Source organism: Solanum pennellii, chromosome 1 (genome assembly GCF_001406875.1).
Source record: "Solanum pennellii chromosome 1, SPENNV200".
Lineage (NCBI taxonomy): Eukaryota > Viridiplantae > Streptophyta > Magnoliopsida > Solanales > Solanaceae > Solanum > Solanum pennellii.
Window position 1 is genome coordinate 93,657,795 of NC_028637.1, and position 27,499 is coordinate 93,685,293.

Consider the following 27,499-nt stretch of genomic DNA (forward strand, 5'->3'; position numbering starts at 1 on the left):
TTTTCAGATTTATTTCTTCTCAATTACTTCACCCTTTAGGTGAGTCATGATCCCATCATTGAATGAACTAATCTGAAGAAAATTGTGCATGTAACATATTATTTGTGCCAATATTTTTGCAAACATCAAGTTGCGAGATAATAATAGGCACACATGAGACCATATAGAAGAAACATTTATTAGGACCATTAGGTCTAAACAATCCACTAGGTGGATGACTAGGTCCACAAATATTTGTATACGTTCCTAGAACGCAGAGAATTCAATTTCAACTTTCGTTTATGATGGTCTCACAATTACCTTGCCTTGCTAACAATCATTACAAGAAAATTCACGTCTAGAATGGTGGTTTATCACCTCATTCACTCTAAAGAATGGATCTGTATTTTTACCATTTATCAAAGGCTCTCATTCTTCATGAATGGAACACAATCATCTAAGTACATCAGATTTTGATAACTTAGTACCTCATTCCATATTCATGTGCATCATTTAATCAATTGTCTTATTTTAGACATTTATGCACTGCTACATTCACTTTGGGGAATGGATATGCTTTAACGAGATGTATTTCATGACTAATTTTACCACAAACTTATTATTTCCCTTAGTCATCATAATATCATCAATATGGTGCATTGAGACTCAAACCCAACGTCTTATGCCATAAATCAATGAGGGACTTGAATCCAACATCTTTCATCACAAAGCATCAAGACTTCTGATGTCTTACCCTCTTGGTGCGATTGGACGTAAATCCATCGTCTTATTCTTTTGGTGCGATAAAACTTAAATCTATCGTCTTACCCACAATGAGGTTCAACCTCAAGCCGTCAAAATAATTTAATTTTATCACTTTGATGATCATTAATATGATCGTACATTATAATTACACACAGAATCGAGATTATTGATTTCTTATAATCAACATTAGTAGTTAATAAATATAGCTTAATAGATCACAAACCTAGGTTGAAAACATATCTTTCACTAAATTGTGCTTATTTAATTATTAAAATAAATTAAAGAATTCTTTTTCGAGTCGAATAAAATTAAACGTATAGAAAGTCGACAAGTCTCTTTAAATACTTACTTTAGATGGTACCTCCAGATTTGTTACATAAATAATTATAACATAAAGATAAATCATACCTTGAAGATATAAGAACCTTATTGCATAACTTATGCAAGATCTCTTTTGTACTTTTCTCGTCTTCTATAATAATTCTTTAAGAATAGAACAATCGTGCTGATAACGTGTTATGAAACTATATAAATTTAGAAGAAGAAGAAGAAAGTAGGGAGAAGAGAAAAGACATCTTATTTCTCTTGAAGTATATTCACGATTCATTGATCTTTCACCAACCTTATTTACAATGAAGGAAAAACCTTTATTTATAGGGAAAACCTTACTTGGTCCCCAAGTAGGATTCCTAACCATATCCTACAAGGACTCCACATAATTAGACATTCACTATAACACAAATATGTTTATAACATAATCTTTTTTTTTGTCTATTTTTATAAAAAATATGACTTTTTTTTTGTTTGATAATAACTTTTCATGCGACATGTTTAAGGTCACAAGATTAAAAACAATTTTGTACATTTAACATTACGTTAATTTAGAACCACATGCTTAAAAATCTTTTTTATTAGCTTAAACTCCGTATCAAATCAAACTAGATCATTCTTTATAAAACGGAAATAGTAATATTCTCCTTTACTAAAAAAAAATATATTATCACATACTAAATGTAGGACAACTTTGTAAGTGCTCAAGGTGGAATGTGTACACATTAGAGTTGTAAAGATTGAATTTTTGTGGAAAAAAAATTGTGTAACCATTTTATTTATCAAAAGTATTTTTAGAATAATTTAAAGGTTTCGCAATTGAATTATGGGAATAAAATTATTTTGGATATATATATATATATATATATATATATATATATATATATATATTATTCTGTAAGTTTTTTTATACGAATTTGAATTAGTAAATTCTTTTCTCTTTCACTTTTTATTTTGATATTTAAAAATATAAATTCCTTTCGGAGTTTATAGACTGATTAAGTTTTTGAGTGGAGTAATTAATACTATAACTCACCGATTAAAAGTTTTCTTTACGATAAAAGAGAACTGTTAATTTTATGAAGAATTATAATTCATAAATTAGTTAAATGTACTCATATCAAGCAAAGTGGAAAGATGTGTTATGTGTTGCTTTCAATGTGGGTAACAAACAGGCTAATTATTGAAATTAAATAAAAAATAGACGATTTGTTGGTTAGGAAAATACTAAAATTGGTTATTCTTACTTAATTTATTTGTTTTTATATTTACCACATTTTTTCTTAAAGAAAACGTTAAGATTTAGAAATATACATAATGCTTACCACAAGTATCCATTTTGATCTTCCCTTTTCTTAAAAAAGAAGAAGAAAAAAAACTCTCTTCTGCAAAGCTCCATGTCTTGCTTACAAACTTTTTTTTTAAAACAAAAATTAAGTTTGTACTAATTTCACAAACATAAAAGTTCTATAATTCATGAAAAAATAATTATGTAAAAAAGTCCGTTCTTATTTTTTATCAAATGAGCAAATCATAGTTTATAAGCATACAGGATATTCTAAACCACCGCATAAATAAATTGTGTATCCCTATATTCATTTTTATAAATAAAGTTTGCAATTATATGCTATTATCATTGATAACTAGCTATTAGTTATACCGAGCATGATTTCTAAAAAAAAATTATAGATCAAAATTTACATTTTAAAAAATAATTGAAATTCTTGATTCGAAATCCTATATTGAAACACACCATAATTTTTTAAAGGATGTAGTGTTGTGGATGAAGTTATCTTTTTTTTTATCAGAGGTCTTGAGTCGCTTCTCCTCAAATGAGGTTCTATGTGAAACAAATCTAAATTAATCAGACTTCAACACAAATATTGAATATCAAATAAAACAAAAACTACCATTGCTAGTGGGTGTGCTATAAAATTATACCCACAACCACATATAGTACAGACAAAGATATGAGAAAGCATGGGTCCTTAGCTTACCAAATTCTTTTATACTATTATAGACTAGTTACTATTTTTATCATGCAACTGATATTTAAGTGTTGTAATAATTTACACATATTACCTTATAAGGTAATATTAAATTATGTAAATATCTTTAAATTGTTGGTATATAAAACATAAACTCAAATCAATCAATAATTTTATAAAAATGAGGAATTTTTTTTGCCCTCCCCGCTCCCACTCGAACTCGCAATCTTTAGATTGGGTAGTGAAGAGTGTTTACCATCCGAGCAACTCTTCATCTAAAAAAGAAAGATTATAATAGAGTGATAAGTATTTTTTTTCTCGAAACCATAGGTCTCAGAATTAAGCCTACTGGGCAAGAAATCACCTTTGCTAGAGAAGGATTTATCATGCAATGTCAACTTTTCAACTCGAATTTAAATCTAGTCAGATTTCAATAAGAGTGCCGGACTGGAGTCAGATTCCACAAAAAGCAAGTATAGATAGTAAGGTGTGAAAGGGAGCAAGTGGGAGAATCTGACAACCCAACTGGAGTCTATTTGGTGTCATCATTAGTGTCTCTCCCCTGCAGTATCACATGTGTGTACTCATTCTTGCAATAGAGCAAAAAATCTTATGAGAAGGACACAACAAAAACTCTTGGGAAATAACTTTAGAGATTGAAATTTATGTTCTTTTTTATATACAGTATATGGACTCTTATCAAAATAAAATCAAGATTTGTGTCAACACTCAACACCTATGAATGTGGATTTAGTGAACTGCATTTGGATAATGATGTAGAATCATACTATTGGACTGTTATATATAAACACCAACAACATATGTAGTGTAATCCCACGAGTAAGGACCGCGGAGGGTAGGATGTACGAGACCTTACCTCTAACTTTGTAGGGTAGAGAGGTTTTTCCCGATACACCCTTGGCTCATCCTTCTTCCAATGAACTTTTTGTACTCCTAAACTCGAACTCACTCACAAGACAAATAGCAACAGTAGGCTGAGACTCTGCTTCCACAAATTCCCAGAGTATGCCACTAAAATTCAGATAAAACAAGCCCTAAGAATCATCTGGAGTGAATTACGATTCATATACAGTTATCGCTCTACTAATCAACAGATCTGTCAGTGAGAACTTGACCATGACAAAAGAAACATCTTCCTCTCCCTTGATATTAGTATAGAATTCTAGTACTCCAATATGTTAAAAAGCTTCTTCCTTTATGCAAATTTGTATAAACTTAAAACAACTTGTAATTTTCCCTCCCCCTACCCTGATAATATAAATTTATTGGATGATCAGGGTGTGAAGAACAGCAATTGAACAAATGAATCAGAAATATTCACTAACAGCGAAGAGAACTGTATTGATCTCAACTATGAAAATCACTTGATGAACATTGTATCTGAAAACTTAGCTAATCACAATGAACTTGCCTCTATATATACAAAAGGAATCAGCTAACCGCCTAACAACTTTTCTAACTAATTCCCACTGACTTCTACTGTTAACTTAGCTAACTATCAACTAATCACTAGTCAACAGCTGTACACCTTATTAACTGCTCAACACAGTGTTATTAAGATTACATTTAAGACTACAGGATGATTACCAGAAAGTATTATAAAGTTATAACAAAGTAATGTGACATGTTGCTACGTTAATTCTTGGGTTAAATGCACTTCTAAAGCCAAGGCTCTAAACAGTTTCTATTTAATAAGTTCCTCTTCAAAATAGTTCTTCCTAGTTCCAAGCCAAGGTAGAAATCAAATGTCAGACTCTTTTGAAGAGGCAGCTCAAACTTTTAAATACCATTACTCAATTATATAGTAGCTAAAATAATTTCTACAAAAAGACGGTTGTTCAAGCACCAAAATTACATCATAGAAAACAGCATAACTTGATTGAAGATGAACCATAACTATTTCTACCTACATCCCTATGTGAGACGAACAGAAAGAAATCCATAACAGCTCTCAACAATCATGTTAACCGAAGAACCAAAAGTTGAATTCCGGTAATTTTCCCTCGTTAACACAAGTCTAGCAACAACCAATGCAACTACAGAACAATCATGTTCAATACCCAAAGTACATAATTGATCCTCTGCTTCCTCTCTTGGAACCCAAAGAAAGCTACTTAATGTAAGGGCATCCATATCATCAAACAATTTTAATAGCAGACAAGAAAAAGACAAAAAACAACATGACTTTTTATTAATAAAAAAGGACTTGTAACATCTAACTGCGCTAGAGGGAGAGGGAAAAACTCTTACAATTTATACAGGAAAAATAAGCTCCTCATCACCTATTCAAGAGTTAAACAACAAAACACTCTTTGAGTTTTTCTACAAGCACCGTGGTACTTTCTTTCACTGCTTCTGGTCTCATGATGTCAATTTCTCCCGCTAAAGGAATAATCTTATACAAGTGTCTTACAAATAAGAAGGAAGGCTTCATGATATAGAACCTTCTAGAGTATGCAGATCATAGCCAGATGGGAATAATGGTCTTTGGAGTGCTTCTGTAGCATTTAGCTCAAGGAGACTGTTTTATCCAGAGCATAATCCTGCTTCTTGGAAGTTACAATCACACTATTCCATAAGGTTTAGCAAGCATAATACATCTTTGATATGTCTCGCATGATAGAGGCTCTGCAGCTTATACTTACCGGGCGAGCTTCCTGAAAAACAATTTGGCACTTGTTGTGGCAGCATCGAAAGCCTAAAATCCAAGTTAGCCTTTGATGTTAAATTGAGTATTTTAGGACCCAGTCGCAAGATGCTCCATACAGCATTCAGATCAAGCAAAATAGGCAAGCGACAGATATGAGACCCATCAAGCACTCAAACCTGCCCAATTTTTGAAAGCAATAAGTGCCTCCATTTTACCGCGATTTTTCCTTCTTAACTTTGAAACTCTGAGCTTCTTATGTTTCTCCATGAATGCTTGTTTATATCTCCATTTATCAACAAAAATTTTCATCTCTTGAGATTTCTCCACAACTTGCATTACTGCATCAAAGAATCCCCCTTTGACCAATGCATACAGAAATGCGTCAACCAGGCTACTATCTAGTTTTAACTTTGTCTCCCCTTCCGCAGAAACCTTCCTTTTGACTTCATTCCACAGCATCATAACATTGAAATACTTCTCCACAGTCACATTTCCATTTATTAGAGAAAGATATGTCTGCTCATTTGGTTCAAACTGAAGGAAGGTCATTCTCCTGAAAGTCCTCCTTGCATCTTCTAGCCGTCCAGCCTTGCAGAAGGCATGGATGATGGAGTTCCAATCATGCGTTCCGATTTCAATTCTAGGATCCTCAACGATCTCATCCAAGAAAGCTGCCATGAGCTCAGGTCGATGACTTTCTGTTAAACCGGTCATGATTGTCAAGTAACTCCCTTGCAAGTCGGGTATTCTTGCTTCTCTCATGTCCCTAAACATAGAAAATGCAGACTGAAAATCTTGACATGACATTGAAGCTTCAATTAGAGCATCATAGGTAGCAACATCCAACTGGAGACCTAAACCGCTTATGTCTGTCACCAGTTGAGCAGCTTCAGCGGTTCTTTGCTCTTTCCTATATGCTTTCAGTATTGGAAGGTAGACTCCAAGACCTAAAGCAGCACCTTGAGCATTCATTTCATCAAATATCTTGTGTGCCTTGTCCAATAACCCAAGATTAACGCAAGCATTTATGATGCCATATCCAACGGATCTCTCAACAATCACAGATGGAGATTCCAAGGTCTGAGTTTCACCGATCAACATAGCTAAATCTTTTATGCTCCCATTTTGAAGAAACCCACTTACTACTTCACTATAATTTCTTTCTTCAAAACATAATCCTTGTCCACGTGTTTCTCTTACACCTTGAAGAATAGTTGCTGAAACAGACGCCAAATTACCACACTTTACAAATCCGCTAATCAAATTACTAAGAAAAACCCCTTTATCTGGGAAACCAAATCCACTTATTAAACCTTCTAACTCAGCTATTTTCTCTTTAAGACCTTTCAATGCATACAAGTAAGCTAGTAGACCAAAACTACATTCATCAGGCCTAACACCCAAAACTGACATGGTCTCCACCACTTTCTCCGCGTCCGTAGTCGATTCAAGCTCTCGACAAGAACATTCTAGAGCAGCATTACAAGCTGCCAAACTAGGTTTCAAGAAATTCAACTTCTCATCAATAGCAACCCTACAATTCTCATTAAAAACTTGTAAAAACCCACCAAAGTTACCATTTTTCCTACAAATCTCCACAAGAACATCACCCCACAGACTAAAAGGGATGAAATATCTGTTCTTGAACATACACTTCACCAAAGCAAAAGCAGGGGCAGCACTATTAGCATCCCTCATTGAATTCAACAGTACATGTACAGTTTCAGGCTTTAACAATTCTTGTTTCTTCTCTAACAAGAAAACTACTGATGCAAATGCTCTTTTTATGTTAAGGGTATCATTCAATGATGACAGATGAATGATTACTGAATTGGTAAGTGACTTACTTGGGAAAGCAGAGTAATTTGAAAGAGTCTTGAATGATTTCCATGCTCCATCTGTATTGTTACTTTTGATTGAATCTAGAAGAGTGGATTCAAGATTAGATTTGTGTTCTTGTGTTAAGGTTAGAGGGGTTTGGTCATGGGGTTTTGGTGGGGTTGTAGAAGGCGATTCAGTTGTTTTTAAGGAGAAAATTGAAGGCTGGAGAAAGGAATACAAAGTGGGTGTTTCAGGTTGTGAAGAAAAGGGTCTTTTTGAGAGACTACAGAGAGCTCTTCTCCACATTCTTGCTCACTGTGTCGCGCTGTTTGTTCGACGGAGAAGATGATTATAAAAGGCATAATACATGAATATACACTTTAACTTGGCTTCAAATCGTAGTTATGTCCTTCAACTTTGGGTGTGCACAAGTAGACACTTAAACTTGTATAAAATTGAACAAATAGACACACATGTCCTATATGTCATCCTACATGTCATTTTTTGTCCTACGTGGTGTCCTACGTGTATTTTGCCATGTAGGACTCATGTGTTTATTTATTTAAAAGTTGGATAGTTAAAGTGTCTGTTTGTTTATTATGAAAGTTGAAGGTCAAAGTTAAAATTTGAAGTCTAGTTTAGGGCCCAATATATGTATTATGCCATTATAAAACAAAAAATACCCTTCGCAAAACTAATTAAGTCAAACAATTTTGTAACAAAAAAATTATAGCAATAGAACTTAGCAATTGGGAAATTATGTGGTCAAAGTAAATAATATATTCTATTTTTTTAAATATATTCTAATTAATTAGTTAATACAACTATAATTTATGTTAATTATGATTCGAAGCTTACTACCCGTTTTACATTTTCTCTCTTCCTCTCTTCCTCTCTCTCCTCCTTGTGAAATCTCGCTTTTCATTCTCGTCTTTTGTCCCTTACTCTAGTTTTCTTTTGTCTTTCTCCCTTGCTTTAAACAAGTACAATGTATATTTTGAGTTGTATAAAGTGAAAAATATTTGATATATAAATACAAATGTTTTAACTCGATTCAATTGTATACGAATTCAAATTGTATGCAAATATACAAATATAATAATTGATATATTTTTAAGTTATATCATATAGCTGTAACAAACAAATTATAACTATATAGCATTATTAAGCTATTTTTAAGTGATTATATGTGAAAATTTCCCAAAATAAGACCCCAACCAAAAATAAAAAGGTGGATTTTTTTTTAAAAAAATAGGGGGCATTCCGAGAATTGAACTCGGGACCTCTCGCACCCTAAGCGAGAATCATACCACTAGACCAAATGCCCATATTGATAATTAATAGCAACGTTTAATATTTTATATAAAAAGATGTCCCTTGAAAGTAGAATATTGGAAAAAAATAGAGGCTTTAAATGCCGTGGAAGTAGCTACTTCATCCATCTAGCATGTCAATGACCACACCTTGCCATTTTTTTGTCATAATATTTTATTCAATAGAAAGAGAATCAGAAATAATAAAATCTTAAGCCCCTCAACTCAAATATTTATTTATCTATTCATAATCAGATTCTGTCAACATATAGTTTTAGAGGAATTTTAAAATGGAAACACAACAATTACTGATAGTGTTATGTGGATCTCTGGTGTTGTTCTTTGCATATCTCACCAATTTTTTACTTGTACATCCAAGAAAATCAAGATCAAAACTTCAAAGCCAAGGAATTAAGGGACCTTCTTCACCATCTTTTTTTCTCCATGGAAATATCAAGAAACAGGCAACCCCAGAAGAAAACAACAATCAAGAATTAGAACAAAACAAACATACATGGCCTTTCAGAGTGTTTTCACATATAAAACAGTGGCAAATTGAATATGGTCAAATCTTGATACTTATACAAACTTCATTCATATAACTTTAAATTCTTTTAGCTTATGTGGGGTTTGTTCTTTTTTTATGTTTAAATTACTGCAGGATCAATGTTCATGTATTCATCTGGAACTATACAGATACTATGTGTAACTGATGCAGATATGGTGAAAGAGATATCTTTGAACCAGGGAAAACCATCTTACTTATCCAAAGATCATGGTCCTCTTCTAGGCCAAGGCATTTTCTCTTCAAATGGACCTTACTGGGCTCATCAGAGAAAAATCATTGCCCCTGAATTCTATCTCAACAAGGTTAAGGTACTTACACATATTTATGCACTTGTTAAGTTTAAGTAATAGCGGAACTAAGATTTTCACTGCAAGACTAGAATGTCAAATAGCTGTTGATTATGCAGGAGATGGTGAAGCTGATGGTTGAATCCACCAGTAAAATGATGGAATCATGGGATGAGAGAACAAGAAATTCAGAAGGAAAATCGGAGGTTAAGGTGGACGATGATCTCAAGAGTTTGACAGCAGATATAATCTCAAGAGCTTGTTTCGGAAGCAGCTATGCTGAGGGGGAACAAATCTTCCTAAAACTTCAAACTCTTCAAATGGTTATGTCCAAAGTTCCCATTGGAGTTCCCGGATTGAGGTAAAAGGATATTGTTGCTACTTTAGAACTATGTTTATCTCTGTAAGGTGAGAAATATCGATCTTTTTATCTCGTTTCAAAGAGGAGGAAAAGGAAGGAGGATTAAATAAAGTAAAAACTCATGGTAATAGATGATTTTCCCACTATGTTCAGATTGTGACAGGCATATTCCAAGTAAACATAACAGGGAGATATGGAGATTGGACAAAGAGATTAAAGCAATGATATTGAAGATAGTACGAGCACAGAGAAGCCCTACTTATGAGAAAGACCTTCTGCAATTGATACTTGATGCTGCTAAGAGTTATGAAGAGAATGGTGGTGACTGGCTACCAGCCGACGTTTCTGCTGAAATGTTCATTGTTGATAATTGTAAAAGCATATACTTTGCTGGCCATGAGAACACTGGTCTCACAGCATCATGGTGTTTGATGTTACTAGCTGCTTATCCAGAATGGCAAGCTCGTGCCCGTGCTGAGGTGCTTGATGTGTGTGGTAATAAGTTGCCAAATGATTCTATGCTTAGACAAATGAAAGTGGTATGAAGTAATCTAAATACCATATAATTGAATTTCAAATATACTTTATACCTGGATCCCTAACATGTATGCATATTCCGATTGGCAGCTGACAATGATCATCCATGAAACGTTACGTTTGTACCCACCAGTAGCATTTGTGGTGAGAGAAGCATTGCAGGATATAAGTTTTAAGAGAATTGAGATCCCAAAAGGGACTAGTATTGAGATTCCAATCCCAATCCTGCATCAGCAGCCTGAACTCTGGGGACCAGATGCCTATAAGTTCAATCCAGAAAGATTTGCCAAGGGCATTGCAAAGGCTTGCAAAGTCCCAAGTGCTTATATACCATTTGGCATAGGGAGTAGAACCTGTGTGGGACAAAATTTTGCGATGATTGAACTGAAGGTGATTGTATCGATGATTTTGTGTAGGTTTACATTTTCGTTGTCACCAGGATATCAACACAGTCCTGTTTCTAGATTAGTATTAGAACCTGAGCATGGCATCTATCTGTACCTCCAAAGAGTTTGACATATTTCTCTTCTTTGATATTTGTTGATGCCTGTAAATTGTAATCTATTAAGTTTAATTGACCTAAGAAAAGTTGAATGAGTAGTTCTTCAGTCACGTTACTTTTTACAAGCCATCTACTAGAGCAACACAACAGAGGAGCAAGAGAAACTACTGTTGTTACTTGTGCTGTAAATAAATATTGCAAACATGCTATTCTTCCATCAGAAAACTCAAGGATACATGTTCCTTTCATTTAAGTACTTGCCACGATGCAACGAATGCTAGTCAGCATCGGTGCCAAGATGAAGATTAAAGAATCATATCAGAGTATATATGGCAAGTCATGATCATGAATAGCTTTGACATTAGAACTTCCAAGTAGGTCACCTGAGCATGAAAAGTGTCTACAACTCTCCTTCGTTTTCAAGAAGGATCAGAAACACAGATTTGCATGAGAAAACTATCAAAAAACATAGCCCCAATACTCCCTGTAAATCAACATTCAAATATCTTCAATGCAATCCCTCATCATTTATTGCAAATTAATAAAACTATAACCAAAAACGAGCCAAAAGGCCACAACATACACGATCACATTGATTCTAACATGAAGGATCTACATTATAGTTGCTTCTTGGAATAAGTTACATGAAAGTGTTATTAGCCTTATAAATAGTTCATAATGATAGCAGTATAGACTTCAATCTCTTATGACTCATGAGAATAAAGACCGACTTCGATTGCGCTCTAGCCGAGCTTCCCTCTGCAACATGCCAGAAAATGAAAATAAATATCAGAAATAAAATGATATATCATGAAAAACAATACCCAAAAAAAGGGTTAGACGAAAAATCTGAAGGCGCAAGAAAGGCAATTCTTTTAAAAATTTATTTAAAGCATAAAGTGGCAAAGACATTCTATGATGTCAATGTCAAAACACCTAAAAACCATAGACAATTGATTGCTTAATAATATCTTCTCTCCCACAACTACATCCCTGCTTAGGGCGATGTGACGATGTCAAGAGTATATGACTTAACAAACACATAAATGAATCTTAATCAGTATGCAATCCTACACCTAAACTTGTTTGCTTTAAACAACTTGATCCCTTACATAACTATTTACACAGTAAAGTCACTTGTCTGAAAGTTTTTTACAAGTTCCTCCACACCCAGATAAGAAAAGTACCACTCCAAAGTGGCCACATAACAACCTCTCAAAGTCCATTTTACAGGGCAAAACTCTATATGAGAGGGGTAAAAGCATTTCATACTTTCTTTCACATTACCAATTCATCATAAATTTGTTTTACGGAACACATATACTACTACAATCCTCATTCACAAATATGTGGATGTGTAAAAGCATAGTTAACATGCATACCTCCTTTTTCTTGCATTCCTTGTAAACATCGAAATGTTCTTGGCATTTGCTCTTCTCTGAGCTAAATTGTTCCAAACCTGCAAGCATTCACAATTTAATCAATTCCCTGAAACATCTGCGTAACAGGATAGATAATACGTGTTTGAATAAATTTGATATGATGGAAGAGCCTTTTCCACAGTTTTCTAATTCTACAGACGACAAATGTGTATAACAATTATATCTCAAATATAATTTCAAGAAATTGATGCACAATGACTTGTGCGTATGGATATAGCCACGAACTCCAACAATCTGGACTAGCAAACCTAAATGCTCTACATTCAAAGGTCCTTCAAACCTTCCACAAAACCTTTATCAAGCTACTTAATTGCTCTCTGATCTTGCCATGAATTCCAACAATCTGGATTAGCAAACCTAAATCACATTCAAAGGTCCTTCAAACCTTCCACAAAACCTTCATCAAGCTACTTTCATTGCTCACTGATCGATTACCAAGTATTCATCAAACAAATTATGGACAATTCTCTACGCAATTATCATCACAAATAAGTTGTGCTCAATTAACAAAAAAATATGTTTTTTAAACTAAATTCTTGCGAATATAACTTATCTAACCGAAACAACCACAGGAATTTTCATCCCCAGATAATAAAAAGAGTTATATAAATCCTACAACATACATTACGTATCAAAAATCAAATAATGATCATGAGTATAATTTCTTTTCTCCTTAGAAAAATTTCAAATACAACAAAAACAGAATATGATCGGAAGAACAAAGTGGCAGTTGAGTTTACATTTGAGCGAAGCAGTGTATTGAGGATAACAATCGGAATCAGCAAGTTTTGCTGCACTTGGATACGCCGGTGTTTGAATTTTCGAATTTGCCATCTTGCCCTAATTTTTTCCAATTTCTGGTCTGCAACTTCTTTGGATTCAATTGGGTATTTTCTCTATTTATTCTTCGGGTCGAATTCCAACGACCGACTATGAAAGAAAGTTGACCCGGAAAGGAACAGATTGGCCCGTTTGAATTGTGGTCCATATCACTGGCCTAAATAAGAGACATCTGCCTCTATTTGCAAAAATAGCATCCTTTAAGTTTTGGCCTCATTTTATAAATAGTATGCCAAAATAAACATTAGACATGAAAAGAGTATGAATTGTAATTTTTGCATCAAATCAATTTTAAGAGACTTCAAGTTTCATATTCAATAATTTTCTATGGTTATATTCAATTTACACTTTTACAAAAATAATAAATTCACTACATATTTTCTAAATAATCAAAATTTAGCAATAGTATTTCTCAAGTTTTTTTTTGTTATTCCATCTGATATTCGATACCCATATTGGAGTCCAACTAAATCTAAATGTCTATCGGAAAGACCCTTAACAAGGTAAAACACTCTCTAACAAAGGCTACTCTATATCCAAAGAGACTCAGAATCAAAACCTCTAATAATGAATGAAATAATATTTATCACTCCAGTATAACCGAGACGATTTCTTCAATTTTAGTTGGAGAAAAGGGGGAGAAAAAGGAGCAACACAAGTCCAATGGATATTTATATATTTGTACTACTTTTCTTAATAGGGCCAAAAGTTAAATATCAATCCTTAAAGAGACATCAGGTGAAAAATCTTGCAATTATCCCACCTTTAATAACTTTTGAAAGTTGTTTTCAATTTATGAGGTGGAGTTAGAGCCGTTAAAATAGGCGTGGTTCGCGAGGTCGGTCCAATCCAATCTTTGAAATAAGTGAGGTTAGACTTAATTTTTTTGGTCCATTTGTAAACGAGATTTTTTAGCCCGCCCCATTTGGCCAGTCGACCTCGTTGGCCCAACCTACAAGCCTCTGAGGCTAACCCGTGAGCTATTAATTTTTTAAAATATTTTTATATATATTTTTAATAGTGTTTTATTTGTAAAGATTTTATGAATATTTTGAAAAATAAAAAATCAAGTATGTTGCAATATCATCTTGCAAATGAACTTCTTAAGAAAATAATATCACATGTTGATTCAAATGTGATCGATAGCGAAAGTAGAAGCGGAGTTGTAAAACATTAATTAATGAGACATGTAATATTTAGAAATTTAGATTTGTTAAGTATTTAGGTTGTCTTGTGTTAGCTGGAAATTTTTTAAATCAGCTAGTTTTTTGTGGGAGAAATGATGGAATGATCAACATTTATCCGTTAAATCTTACGTTGGCTATTATGTATTTTTGTAAGTATTCACCAAAGTGTGTAATTCATAAATGGATTTTTGTAAGTATTCACCGAAGTGTGTGATTGATAATGAATTTTTGTATGAATTGATGTCGTGTTCATAGACGTCAACATTCAATACTCTTTCTAAGAGAGTAATATTGTTCTTTTTTTGGTTGAAGGGCCAACCCATCCCAACCCGTGGCCCGCTTAGGGATGGATTGGGCCGCTATTTTATTGCCCCTTTAATTAAAAGGGTCAGCATGTCCCAACCCATTTAACTCTCTAGCCCGTTAGAATTGGGTTGGGTTGGGTTGAGTCAGCTCATTTTGACACCTCTAGATGTAGTTAATTGCTCCTTATTGTCTTAGGGCCCGTTTGGATGGGCTTAATAAAAGCAGCTTTAAAAAAGTACTTTTGGAAGTGCTGAAATTTATTTTTAAAATAAGCAGTTATGCGTTTTGATAAAAGTGCTGAAGTTGCTATGCCAAACGTGAAAAGAGAAAAATGGAAGAAAGAGATGTTAGGTTATGTGGGTAATTTGGAGATTGTATAAAAATATTAAGGGCAAAAAGATAAAAATGTGGTCAACTTAAAACAGCTTATAAGCTAAAAAAAAAAGCACCCCTACCCCAGCTTTTAACTTTTGGCTTAAAATAAGTTTTTTTTAACTTAAAATAAGTTATTTTGAGTATTGCCAAACAGCTAAATAAGTCAAAAACCAGCTTTTAAGTCAGTTTGACCAGCTTTTAAGCTGAGCCAAACAGCCTCTTAAATAAGTCATACAATAACTATTTGTGTGATTATAAAATGATTTCAGCAGAAAACAATAGAAATAATTTTTCATTTGATTGACACGAGACATACATATAAAAACACAACACTAACTAACAACATATAAAAAAAAATTATTACGAGTAATAATAACTTTTTATTTATTCAAAACATTAAAAGTTTGGGAAACAAATTGATTTTGTGAAAGAATTTATAAAATTTAACATTTGACTACAAGGGACAGGCCCCCCTCCCCAAATTTCCGGAGCCGGATTAAACCCATCATCATGATTACGTGGAAATGGTCTCATTTAATCATGAAAATTATAAATTAAAAAATAATGCATAAATTAATTTTATGTTTGATCATAAATATAAATAAAAGCTTTTTTTTAATAAGTTATTTAAATTGAAAAAAGAAAGTGAAAACTGAAAACAATTTTTTTTTTCAAATTTCAAAATTTTATGATTTAAAATATAATTTCAGCAATTCAATTTTATAAGAAATACATTTTTTTCCCTCTTTGACAGCTCAAAATAAAGCTACATTCATTACTTTCCTGCCAAAAAAAAGGCTCTTATAAAATCTTTGTTTTGCTTTTTCTTGTTCCCTCCTTTTGTCCCACTAAAATAGAGTACTTTCTCAAAAGGGTTCTTGAATTTTTCTCCATTTCAAGCTTCATAAAAAACTCAAAATCTTGTATTCATTTTAGTAGTAACTTTTCATTTTCTTGATTGATGAGATGAATAGTAGTACTAGTGCTAGTAATAATGCTACAACAACTGGAACAAAGTTCATCAAATGTGTTACTGTTGGAGATGGTGCTGTTGGAAAAACTTGTCTTCTCATCTCCTACACTAGCAACACTTTCCCCACTGTATGTAAAGATTCAATTTTTATCTCTTTTTTTTTTTTAATCTTGTGGGTATTTTTGTTTCTTGATTTTTTCTCTTTTATCTTTTCAGGATTATGTGCCAACTGTTTTTGACAATTTCAGTGCCAATGTTAATGTTGATGGGAAGATTGTGAATCTTGGCCTGTGGGATACTGCTGGTATGACAAACCCTTTTCCTTGTTGGTGTAAAAATCATCTTTTTCCATCAAAGTTGTTAACTTTGGTCTTTGCCATTCTTGTTTTCTTTGTGTTAACAGATTTTATTGCATATGAAGTGCTGTATTGCTTCTGATTGTTATTTTCAATTAAAGAAAGATAAGGGGGGTGTTTCATGTTTGTACTTCAGTTAAGATTTTGCCTTAGTGCAAATCTTGAACCAGAATTGGTAATTGAAATGTGAATGTTGAACTCAAAGTAAGCCTTTGGCAAAATTGTTTAACTCTTTCTCTTTCAAACAATCAATTGACCATCATCAGAAGCAGTCAGATGAAATTTTAGTGTTTAATCAAGGTTATGTTCAGCTTGAAGTCGTTTTGCATTAACAAGTAAACTGTCTGCTTTCTGTTCACTTTAGCTAAGTGTTTAGAAAAGTTATCCCAGAATGGTCATCCTCATGGTGGTCCTATTACTTAGCATGTGCATATATGAAACTCAAATTGAGGGAAAAATTGAAATGAGAAAACCATATAATGTATGGATACTTGTGATAAAATCTTATGGAACTTTGACATTGAAAAAGCTGTAATGGACCAGATTTGAGCCATTAGTACATTAGTAGTAATGACTAATGAGGAAGATAACAAACATGTCGTCTTCAAGAAGTCATTCTACATGATAAAATTATGAGTTTTCAATTGCTCTCTTCACAGGTCAAGAGGATTATAACAGGCTTAGGCCTCTTAGTTATCGAGGAGCCGATGTCTTCCTGCTTGCTTTCTCTCTCATAAGTAGGCCTAGCTTTGAAAACATATCAAAAAAGGTATGTTTTTTTCCTCTCATCTTTCAACTTTAATAGCTGTTCCAGTGGCTGTGTTGTTCTTTTGCTCCTCTGATCATGTAATGCTGACATCATTTTAACTTTTTTTTTAATTTCTTGTTATGTTGGAAAGTGGGTTCCTGAGCTAAGACATTATGCCCCATCAGTGCCTATTGTTCTAGTGGGGACTAAATTGGGTGAGTTTTCTTTCATTTTAAGATTCCTATGCTTTACTAGTAGCTCTTGAGAGGATATATGCCTTTTTCCCTTTTATTTCCCTTTAACACTTGTGAATTTGGCAGATACTGTATATTAAAATGAGTCCTGGAGTTTAACTAGTCTGTTAATGTTTAATCAACCAAAAAAGCTTGCACAAACTATAGTTTTATTTGCAAATATGGATTATGTAGTGGTAATATTCACTACAGTTTTTCTTCTACTTACTATTTTTTCATTTTCTTGAGGGGAAAACCTACACACTACATCGGTCTACACTGTATTGTACACGAGTTTACTTATTTCACAGGGATGAATCCAGAAGCCCCCTTTGGAATATCCCCTGGACCTTAGCTAAAATATAAATGAGGGAATGGAGTGAACCTTCTCTTATATGTGCTTAACATGGGGCTGAAAGTTCTGACAAATTTATATGTGGTTTAATAGTTTGTTGTGCTCTGTGATCATATTCTTCTCGTAGACTTGATGCTTCATTTGTTTCTTTAGTTTCATTTATGTTCTTTCTCACCACTTAGTGTTCAAAGCCGAGCGAACTGATTCAGTACTCCCACTCTCCCTACACTTCGAACGAAGACTCTTCTTCAAACATGTTCGCTATCTTTTATTCTTGGGGTACATAGACTACACCATTCTTTGGATAAGACTATATAGAAACCAACAAGTGTGAACTGCGGAAAGCCTTGTAACATGATCTTTTTGTGTTTTACAAGTGATTGTTTGACAATGGATAGTTAATCAATTTGTTCAGCAATGTATTTTTTAACCAAAGGAAAAAAAAAAGACATAGCAGTGTATGTTACATGTTTACTTTTATATAGTCTTCTATTATCTGGGGCCAATGAACTGGATGATGCAGAGAATGAAACTGAGCTTATCTATCACTCTTTATGTCTAAGTTTGTATCTAACCGAAGTTCAAATGCACAGATTTAAGAGAGGACAAGCAATTTATAAGGGACTATCCTGGTGCATGTACAATTTCAACAGAACAGGTATGTATATTTTGAAAAAGAGGTATATGTATTAAATCATTCAAAAGTTCAATGTAGCTTATCCAAAAATGTGTTGCATGGGTCACCTTCTTACAAAGAAAGGAAAATGAAAAGGGGAACATAAAGTAAGATTTATGTCCCAAAAGAAAAGGAAAACATGAAGTAGTCCTAATAATATGCTAAGGAACTTTAGACTAAATACAATCTTGATAGTTTTATCAGAATGTCCAGCTCAAGAATTCTTTTAGAAGGGGCAATAAGCCATTTCCGAGCTAGCTCATCCAAGAACGAAAATGGGAAAATTTGAACTTCTTTTTTGGTCGAAAAATTCAAAACTATCTGCATAGCTTCTTCTGCATATTGCTGAAGTGTACACACAGACACATGGAGCCTACAACCTCAACCTCAGAATGAAAGCATCTGGGGATCGACTGTGCTCAGTCTTTGTAAAGGTTAAAGAGAGTGTGTTTTCAAGGTCAAGGCTTTGGATGATAGTGTGACATGTCAAGTTTGAAAAAAAAAACATGATAAATTAAGTCAATAGATTATCAAATGACGTAGAAAGGAAAATTCAGTCAAGTTTTCATTTTCAAACACTCTTTCGCACATTACAAAATTTGTTGAGTTTTTACTTCTCTTTAAAACTACAGGGTGAAGAACTGAAAAAACAAATAGGCGCAGTGGCTTATGTTGAGTGCAGTGCTAAGACGCAGCAGGTAATATTTGAAACTTTTAGTATCATTGGAACTTAAAAAGATTTAGTACATGAAACATGATGACCAATTCTAGGTGCACTTCCCAAACAAGCAAACAATTTAGATGAATGCAGCTTGTTCATTTTACGATTATATATGAACCGAAGCCAATTAAAAAAAATATTCTTTGTAATGTAGAATGTGAAGGCTGTTTTTGATACTGCAATCAAGGTAGTTCTTCAGCCTCCAAAGACCAAAAAACAGAAAAGGAAACACAAAGCCTGCTGGATACTTTGATCTAAGTCGCTGGAAGAGAGACGTTTGTACATTAATCTTTTTCCATTTTGGTGAGATGTTTAGCCACGCTATCCGTAGATTTAAAACTTTCTCTTTTCTTTTCTCCCTATTTTGCTTTAGTAAGAATGCCAGTTTTCTCATTTCATAGTATGTGTGATGTGCTTGTTGAGTTTATTGCTGGCTGCTTGTACATGGTTTTATATGATGGAAAAAAAGTGGGAAGTTGTTTGTTTGTCAATGTGGTGGCATTGATGTAGACAGAATATGCTGTATTTTTATATGCAATGATCTGCATTGCATGTGTTGTTTTGGTTTCTGTAGATGGAAATATTCTTGACATAATCTCTCAGAATATTCAAGACTTAAAATTGTTTTCTCTAGCCTACAGAAGAAGCTTTTCAATGTAAAGTCACTCCTAAATCATTTTGGTAAATGGCATGTGATAGTTGGGAAGGGTGAGAGTAGGGCTATGTAATACTCCCGTCATTCACTTTTACTCGTCCACAATAAACTTTGCATCTCTTAAAGAATAGTAAATAAAGTGCATATTTTATTATGATACTCATATTAATGTTGGTGTATTGTCTTTAATGAACATGAAAAATGATTTTGAACAAGTAGTAAATGATAAGGGTAAGAACAATTATTGAAAAAAAGAGAGAAACCGGTTAAAATGGTCCTAAATATATACTAGCTTATTGAAATTGTCCTTGATGTATATAAAAAGATGATCAATTTGGTGCTTATGTGATGATCCGTCATGTCATCAGGCCACATAAGCACCACGTAAGTGCCACATGACATAACGTTGCCCACGTGGAGGGCTTACATAGAAAAAAGAGTAATCCTTGTGGATAATTGTAGAAAAATATGGAGATTTTTCATGGAAAAATGTAAAATTGCATAGAATATTCTAGACATGCAGAGAGTTCTAGAGAAGAGACCTAAATGAAAATATGTAGAGACATTGTATATTAGCCGTTAGTAGTTCATACAGAGGCGGGCATCCATTTTGTAAATTCATCAAGTAAGAAATCAAAGTTCTCTACAATACAATCCGCCATAGCAATCCTCTTGTGTTATCTCTACCATTCTCTTAGTGATTCTTAAAGTTTTAGACCGACTTGACATATCAAATATCATGAGCAAGTGGCCCAAGAACGTGATCAAGTTATCGTTGTACGTACACTTTGTAGAAGACTAAGGAGTAAGGACATATAACACTAGATAGAAGGATTTGGAGATTGAAAATTAGAATAGAATGTTAGTAAATATTAGAAGTGTATAATTTCCTTGGTGGTATTATTATTATTGTTCCCCGCACCTTCATCATTACATGTTTCCTTTTTTTAGTTACCATTTGCTGATAATGTTCCTTTTTGCGTTATTTTTAAAATGACTTGTTTATTACTGTATTTTTTTTTTCAAATCTGTTTTGATATATTTTATGTAGTTTATCAAGGTTTTACGAAAACACTTTCTATGTATTCACAAAGATATGAATTAAATATGTAAATACGTTCCATTAATAGATTTTTTTGTGAAATTACGACAAATATATTATTATATTGTTTCACAATTAGATTTATTTTTGGGTGAAAAGCAAAACTATCGTTCATGAATTTACATATAACGAAGTTATATATTCAAAAATCAAAACTCGCTTTACTAAAGCAAATCTATAATTTAATTTACACAAACTCAAACCAGATGAATTTTTGTGTATTATTCTTTTCAATATATATTAATGTCTTTTGCATTTATTAAAGTGAGAATACAGGTGAACATGATTATTTTTAAAAAATAAATCAATTATTTTAAATAATGAAGGGTAAATAAGAAGGATATTTTATACTTAAGATTAGTAATAAGTCCAACATAAACTCAATTAGGTGGACCTCTAAGTTTTCAAATTTAATGCTCTAATTTTTTTAACCATAAGGTTTAGAAGTAGGCTAATACCACACAAAATTAATTGAGATCTGCAAATGGACAAATGAAAGTTCGACAAGTTTAAATAATTGTGTAAAAGTCTAATGCATCTTCACTTATTCGACTTAGGTAAGAGATATTATATTGTCTATCTTATTATGTAATGTACTGTATTTTTTTATTAAAGTTTTCATTTTGTTATTTCAATTTCGGAAAAGGGCCTAAAATACCCTTAAAGTATTGAAAATGGTAGAAAATTACCCTTCATCCACCTATTGGCTCCAAAATGCCCTTTTCATCCACCTATTGGATCCAAAATACCCTTGTCATCCACCTTTGGGTTCAAAATTGACCAAAGGTGGATTTTAAAACAATCAAAGAAGTGGTCAATTTTGAACCAATAGGTGGATGACAAGGGTATTTTGGATCCAATAGGTGGGCGGAAAGGGTGTTTTGGAGCCAATAGGTGGATGGAGGGTAATTTTGTACCATTTCTAATACTTTGAGGGTATTTTAGGCTCTTTTCTGTTTAAATTTTATGCATTTTTATAGTGAAAATCAGTAATAATATCAAATTATCTCTTAAAATGATGAAAATTGAAAAAATATATTTGAAATAATATTAATTCGAGATGAAAATAATATATATTAAATAATACATTTTTAAAGAATATTATGTTATATTTAAAATGAAATATGAATATTAAAAATTTAATTAATAGCTTTATATAAAAATAATATGATAGTTATAAATAATAAAAATAATATTAAAATATTGAGAAAGTGAAAGAATAGTACCAAATGTTGGAGAACTACTATTCACCTCTCGATAAATAGAGAATAAAGAGCTTCTTTTAGAAAGCAGTTGAAAACTCAATTTTCCATTTTACTCTCCAAATAATTTAGGGGGTGTATCAGTCGGTTCGGTTCAGTTTTATGTATTATCGATTCGGTTTATTGGTTTTTAGTTTTCAAATATGCTAACCCAATAACAAATCAATAAGATATTTTATATCAGTTTTCGATTTGTCCATTTTTTGTCCTTATCGGTTCGATTTTCGGTTTACCCAATAAAAAAATGTCTATAAAATATTATGTGACTTTGCACTTCTCTAAATGCTTTGATACAGTGAAACTAAAATGATAATGAGAAATTGCATCAATAAAAAAAATATAGTTCAAAAGCTATAATAACATGTCATGACCGTCAAAATATAAAATGAAATTTCTTATGTTAATTGAATTACATACCTTTACAAACTTATAAAGGTTACAACCTACAATAACAAACTAAAACTTAAATTAAATAGTCCAACAAGACTTAAAACTAAAACTAAAATCAAATAGTTACCATTGCGAACCTAGTGTGAAATGGGTAGAGTACTAATATTTTTTTTTTAGTTTAATTTATTGATCGATTCAATTTTACACACCCCTGTTAAATATAGAGAATAGAGAATCAAAGTAGAGTAGGGTTGAATATGGTCTTAGGACCATCAAAGAATTTACCAACTAGCATGAAAAAAATAATCATGTTAAAATGCCTATCAGAGTCCGGAGCCTAAAGGTATAAAATATTAACAAAAATTTCAAAACGGTATATAAAATTTTATATTAATCAAAACGGCAAAATCGCTGGAACAACAGCGATTTACTCCACCGAAAAAAGCAAAATCGCTGCTACTGCAGCGATTTTGCAAAATGTGATTTTTTTTTAAAAAATATTCAAATACCTAGGCAGCAATTTTCATTTTTGTTTTAATTTTTTTTTTTTGAAAATCGCTGCCTAGGCAGCGATTTCCATTTAAAAAAAAAAAACTAAAGAAAATCGCTGCCTAGGCAGCGATTTTTTTTTTCCAATTTTTTCAAATTTTTTTTTTTTTGAAAAAATGTAAGTCGCTGCCAAAGGCAGCGATTTTCAAAGAAAAAAAAATTGAAAATCGCTGCCATGGTAGAGATTTGATTTTTTTAAAAAAAAAATCACATTTTGCAAAATCGCTGCAGTGGCAGCGATTTTGCTTTTTCCGGTGGAGTAAATCGCTATTGTTCCAGCGATTTTGCCGTTTTGGTTAATATAAAATTTTATATATCATTTTGAAATTTTTATTAATATTTTATACCCTTTAGGCTCCGAACTCCAACAAACAACTTTTCAATATATACCTTCTGTTTTAATCCTAATATATAGTGGTCTATCAAAATAATCATATTATAATATATTATACAAACTGATATGTTTATATTCATATATTATATATTTTATTAGCATCTATAGTTATTTTATAGTACATACCCTCCTCATTTTGTTTTCATCGCTTAGCCTTTGTTGAAGTATAATAAATATTGACATATTAGTATGATCTCATAAAATGAAATTCGAAGAATACAGATAAATTTTACCATTTAAATATTAAAGGAACCTTACTATCTTCAAGAATAAAAATGATATATTTGTACAATCTCATAAACAAACTAAAATTTCAAAAAAATAAAATATACTTAAATATAAAAAGATTATTTACACGACCTTCCCAACAATCTATATAATCTCATAAAATAAAATTTAAAAAAATACAATATACACAAATATTACCATTCAAATATATAAATAAAAAAGTTATTTACATGACTTGCCTAACCCTAACAACAACAATAATAACTTATTCATATAGTCTCGTAAAACGAAATCTAAAAATAATAAAATATACTCCCTTTGTCATATTTTACGTGACATTTTTCGTTTTTTGAGAGTCAAACAATTTAATTTTGATCAGATATTATGAAAAAAAAATTTAAAAATGATATTTTAATATTTGTAAAATACATAAAAAATATTACAAATCTCAATAATCTATAAAAAAAAAAACTTACGATTGAAAATAAACTTATTTAAATATCAAAATGCGAGAAATATCACATAAAATGAAACGAAAAAAATACGCATATATTATTCTATATATACATAGAGGTTGTTTACATGACCTTCCTAAAGCAAAAAAAAGAAGAAAAAACTTCCCTACCTACCCCACACCCCAAATCTCCTTACATCAAAAACAAAAGGCCAAAACCCCCCAAAAACATAGGAACACTTTTTGGTTGAAGATTCAAAAATCCATTAAACTAAAAATAAAAATGGATTACACCAAGAACTCCATTTCTACTATTGCAATTATTTTTCTCCTTTTAGTTGGATTTATATATATTTCCACTTTATCTACTTTTCCCCCTAAAACTTTCTTCTCTTTACAAATTAACCCAACAAATTCTCCAACTGTAAGTATCATTATCAATAATTTTCTTTACCCTAATTATGTAAATGTTTAATTTTTTTTAATTTTTTTTTTGGGGGTAAAACAGGGTATGGAGAAATATGAGCTTGAAGAAGCTTTAAAAAAAGCATCAATGGCGGAAAAAACAGTAATTATTACAGTGATAAACAAAGCTTACGTGGAGCTGTATAACGGCGAGTATCCATCGATGTTCGATCTATTTTTGGAGGGATTTTGGGAAGGAGAGAGTACAAGGGTATTATTGGAACATTTATTAGTCGTAGCTGTGGATCAGACGGCGTATGAACGGTGTAAGTTCCGGCGACTTCATTGTTACCGGTTAGTCACCGGTGACGGAGATTTCGCCGGAGAGAAGATTTATATGTCGGAGGAGTTTATTAAAATGATGTGGAGAAGGACACGGTTTTTGATGGAAGTGCTTAAACTTGGTTATAATTTCATATTTACGGTACGTTCACTTTTTTCCAAATTATTTTTATTTTTATTTTATTTATTTAATTTTAATTTGATTGGCTAAGTTAATAATAATAGTGTGGGTGGTTAATATTTTATATAAACATGTTGAAAACATGTCATGTAAAGTGACGGTTAAAATTTTCCGTTTTAGATGAAGTAATTAACGTACAATTTGTTCTACTTGTCTTACCTCAGCGAAATTTATAGATATTTGAATTTTTTTTTTGATTTAGAATGACGTTTGTTTTTTCGTAATATTTTAATTTCAGCTTTTTATATGACATGTTTAATGCTAGAAAATTAAAAGATAATTTTATATATTTATATAACTTTAATTTAGAATTACAGATTTTAAAACTCTTTTTTATTTTTTTAAATTTCGTGTTAAATCAAACTAGTTTATTCGAGAATAATATAGTTAAAATTGAAGGTTAAAAAAATATACGAAAATTAAGAGACACGTGTTAGCACTTAAGAAGTGTACTTGCCCTTTCTTTAACCTTTCACATGTAAGAGACAATTTTATTTTTACGAGAAAAAGATTTTGGATTCGGGTCTAGAGTATAGAATTTTTTTGGTAGGGGTATATTTTTTCTAGATGGGCCCTATGCGGCATGGCTTTGAAATAGTCGAGCTCCAACGTCTGGAAAAAAAATATAATATTGAATAAATTACAGAAATATACATATTTTGTTTAACTTATTTCCATTCTTTCCTATTACTTTTAAAAATCTCCAAAATTTCTTATTTCTTTAATGTATTCGAGCTGCATATTAACGTATCCGAGCCAGTATTTAATGTATATGAGTTACATATTATGTATTCGAGCTAGTTTTTAATATATTCGAGACAGTATTTAATGTATCCGAGCTTCAATTATTGTATTCAATTTTTTTAATTTTTAAGGGATTAATATAATTGTAAACTTATTAGGGATATATTGTAATTTCATATTAAAACTATGAGATTTATGTAACTTACACAAAAATATTTGCAATCTAATTTTTAATTTTCATCCTTTTGGACCCACACAATTCTAATGGGATTATTGGGCCTGATCCTTCTTATCTACTAAAAGCCCATTTATAGATGACTTACCTAAGGCCCATTATAAGTATAGCTAATTTTTGCAATATTGGCAGGACACAGATGTAATGTGGCTAAGAAATCCATTTTTATTGCTAAACAAGACCAAAAATTTGGATTTACAAATGAGTACTGATAGGTTCAATGGAGACTCTTTCTCCTACTCAAATTCCATCAATACAGGGTTTTACTATGTGAGGTCCAACAGAAAAACCATCACATTATTCGAAATATGGTACGCGATGAGGAGGAACTCAAAGGGCATGAAAGAACAAGACGTGTTAGCCAAAATGTTACGTGAAGGCGTGAATAAGGAACTCCATCTTAGAATGAAATTCTTGGACACCCTTCGTTTTGGTGGTTTCTGTAGCAATAATAAAGACGTTACGTTAGTTATGACCGTTCACGCTAATTGTTGCCGGACCATTGAAGCTAAAGTGGCTGATTTGAAGAATGTATTAGTGGATTGGAAGAGATTCAAGGAGGGTCATGTTGCTGCTGGTAAAAATAGGTTCAAATGGTCTAAGCATATTTCTTGTAACAATTCATGGCATGTACGGAAACCCACTTTGAGCTAGAGAGGAATATAATCATAGTCTAGCGGTTCATTATTTAGAACAGAAAGAGTATACTAAGACGTTTTAAGAGTTATGTTCAAGAAACTCTATAAAAATAAAATCTGACTTACATTACTATCTTTTGAATCTTCTCCAATGGTTTTAACTTTGTTTTAAATACTTAAGCGGTTTTTATTATTTATGAATTACAAATTGCTTCAATACATGCTTTAATTGCTTCAACACATGCTCTATTGTTATTGCTGAACTGCTTTGATAAGACGCTATTTATAATGATGATGCGTGCTAATTTTTATTTTTAAAAAATTAGAAGTTGAGTTTGATAGGTGAGAAAATTGTTAAACTGTGATTAACACTTCATATTCGATTTTCTTCAAGCTCCAAATTACTCTCACACTAGATTATCAAAAGTGTGCGTCATCAAACCATCCGCTATTTAAATTAAATCATCTTATCATAAACAAAGATTATGTGTATCTTTCATGATTATATTGTGGTAGAGATAGTAAATGTATTGTAAAATTGTCATAACCGAGATTACATGTATCTTTTATATAACTATGATAAAGA

The 27,499-nt window shown here is 32.1% G+C and overlaps 5 protein-coding genes and 1 non-coding gene across 6 annotated transcripts; 3 read left to right on the top strand and 3 right to left on the bottom strand.

Annotated features, from left to right (window-relative positions):
• Positions 1–5,046: 5,046 nt before the first annotated feature.
• On the bottom strand, positions 5,047–7,905 carry LOC107010818 (pentatricopeptide repeat-containing protein At1g69290-like). Its single transcript, XM_015210091.2, has one exon. The coding sequence runs from the start codon at positions 7,858–7,860 to the stop codon at positions 5,896–5,898; it is 1,965 nt and encodes a 654-aa protein (XP_015065577.1). The 5' UTR covers positions 7,861–7,905; the 3' UTR covers positions 5,047–5,895.
• Positions 7,906–8,809: 904 nt separating this feature from the next.
• TRNAP-AGG lies at positions 8,810–8,881 on the bottom strand. The gene has a single exon. It is a non-coding gene; the product is annotated as a tRNA-Pro (tRNA).
• Positions 8,882–9,004: 123 nt separating this feature from the next.
• LOC107009010 (cytochrome P450 714C2-like) lies at positions 9,005–11,237 on the top strand. The gene is made up of 5 exons (XM_015208260.2): positions 9,005–9,431; positions 9,529–9,743; positions 9,842–10,083; positions 10,247–10,622; positions 10,711–11,237. The coding sequence occupies exons 1-5, from the start codon at positions 9,158–9,160 to the stop codon at positions 11,134–11,136; spliced, it is 1,533 nt and encodes a 510-aa protein (XP_015063746.1). The 5' UTR covers positions 9,005–9,157; the 3' UTR covers positions 11,137–11,237.
• Positions 11,238–11,601: 364 nt separating this feature from the next.
• Positions 11,602–13,460, bottom strand: LOC107027313 (cytochrome c oxidase-assembly factor COX23, mitochondrial). Its single transcript, XM_015228492.2, has 3 exons — positions 13,305–13,460; positions 12,505–12,581; positions 11,602–11,881 (listed from the first exon to the last, which is right to left on the bottom strand). Exons 1-3 carry the CDS (start codon positions 13,396–13,398, stop codon positions 11,834–11,836), a joined length of 219 nt encoding a protein of 72 aa, XP_015083978.1. The 5' UTR covers positions 13,399–13,460; the 3' UTR covers positions 11,602–11,833.
• Positions 13,461–16,085: 2,625 nt separating this feature from the next.
• On the top strand, positions 16,086–19,915 carry LOC107013755 (rac-like GTP-binding protein 5). The gene is made up of 7 exons (XM_015213636.2): positions 16,086–16,373; positions 16,462–16,549; positions 17,261–17,370; positions 17,501–17,564; positions 18,531–18,595; positions 19,246–19,311; positions 19,489–19,915. Exons 1-7 carry the CDS (start codon positions 16,239–16,241, stop codon positions 19,585–19,587), a joined length of 627 nt encoding a protein of 208 aa, XP_015069122.1. The 5' UTR covers positions 16,086–16,238; the 3' UTR covers positions 19,588–19,915.
• A 4,569-nt stretch (positions 19,916–24,484) lies between these two features.
• On the top strand, positions 24,485–27,046 carry LOC107030128 (uncharacterized protein At1g28695-like). The gene is made up of 3 exons (XM_015231520.2): positions 24,485–24,792; positions 24,877–25,257; positions 26,408–27,046. Exons 1-3 carry the CDS (start codon positions 24,652–24,654, stop codon positions 26,927–26,929), a joined length of 1,044 nt encoding a protein of 347 aa, XP_015087006.1. The 5' UTR covers positions 24,485–24,651; the 3' UTR covers positions 26,930–27,046.
• Positions 27,047–27,499: the final 453 nt, after the last annotated feature.

Bases quoted from the DNA above. Each gene is read 5' to 3' on its own strand.
- LOC107013755 (XM_015213636.2), top strand. From the start codon at position 16,239: ATGAATAGTAGTACTAGTGCTAGTAATAATGCTACAACAACTGGAACA. The intron at 16,550-17,260 runs GTATGACAAACC...CTCTCTTCACAG, and splicing joins TGGCCTGTGGGATACTGCTG to GTCAAGAGGATTATAACAGG. The intron at 17,565-18,530 runs GTGAGTTTTCTT...TCAAATGCACAG, and splicing joins TCTAGTGGGGACTAAATTGG to ATTTAAGAGAGGACAAGCAA.
- LOC107009010 (XM_015208260.2), top strand. From the start codon at position 9,158: ATGGAAACACAACAATTACTGATAGTGTTATGTGGATCTCTGGTGTTG. The intron at 9,432-9,528 runs GTCAAATCTTGA...AAATTACTGCAG, and splicing joins ACAGTGGCAAATTGAATATG to GATCAATGTTCATGTATTCA. The intron at 10,623-10,710 runs GTATGAAGTAAT...TCCGATTGGCAG, and splicing joins TGCTTAGACAAATGAAAGTG to CTGACAATGATCATCCATGA.
- LOC107030128 (XM_015231520.2), top strand. From the start codon at position 24,652: ATGGATTACACCAAGAACTCCATTTCTACTATTGCAATTATTTTTCTC. The intron at 24,793-24,876 runs GTAAGTATCATT...GGGGTAAAACAG, and splicing joins ACCCAACAAATTCTCCAACT to GGTATGGAGAAATATGAGCT. The intron at 25,258-26,407 runs GTACGTTCACTT...CAATATTGGCAG, and splicing joins GTTATAATTTCATATTTACG to GACACAGATGTAATGTGGCT.
- LOC107027313 (XM_015228492.2), bottom strand. From the start codon at position 13,398: ATGGCAAATTCGAAAATTCAAACACCGGCGTATCCAAGTGCAGCAAAA. The intron at 12,582-13,304 runs GTAAACTCAACT...GAATGCTTGCAG, and splicing joins ATACACTGCTTCGCTCAAAT to GTTTGGAACAATTTAGCTCA. The intron at 11,882-12,504 runs GTATGCATGTTA...GGCATGTTGCAG, and splicing joins AGGAATGCAAGAAAAAGGAG to AGGGAAGCTCGGCTAGAGCG.
- LOC107010818 (XM_015210091.2), bottom strand. From the start codon at position 7,860: ATGTGGAGAAGAGCTCTCTGTAGTCTCTCAAAAAGACCCTTTTCTTCA.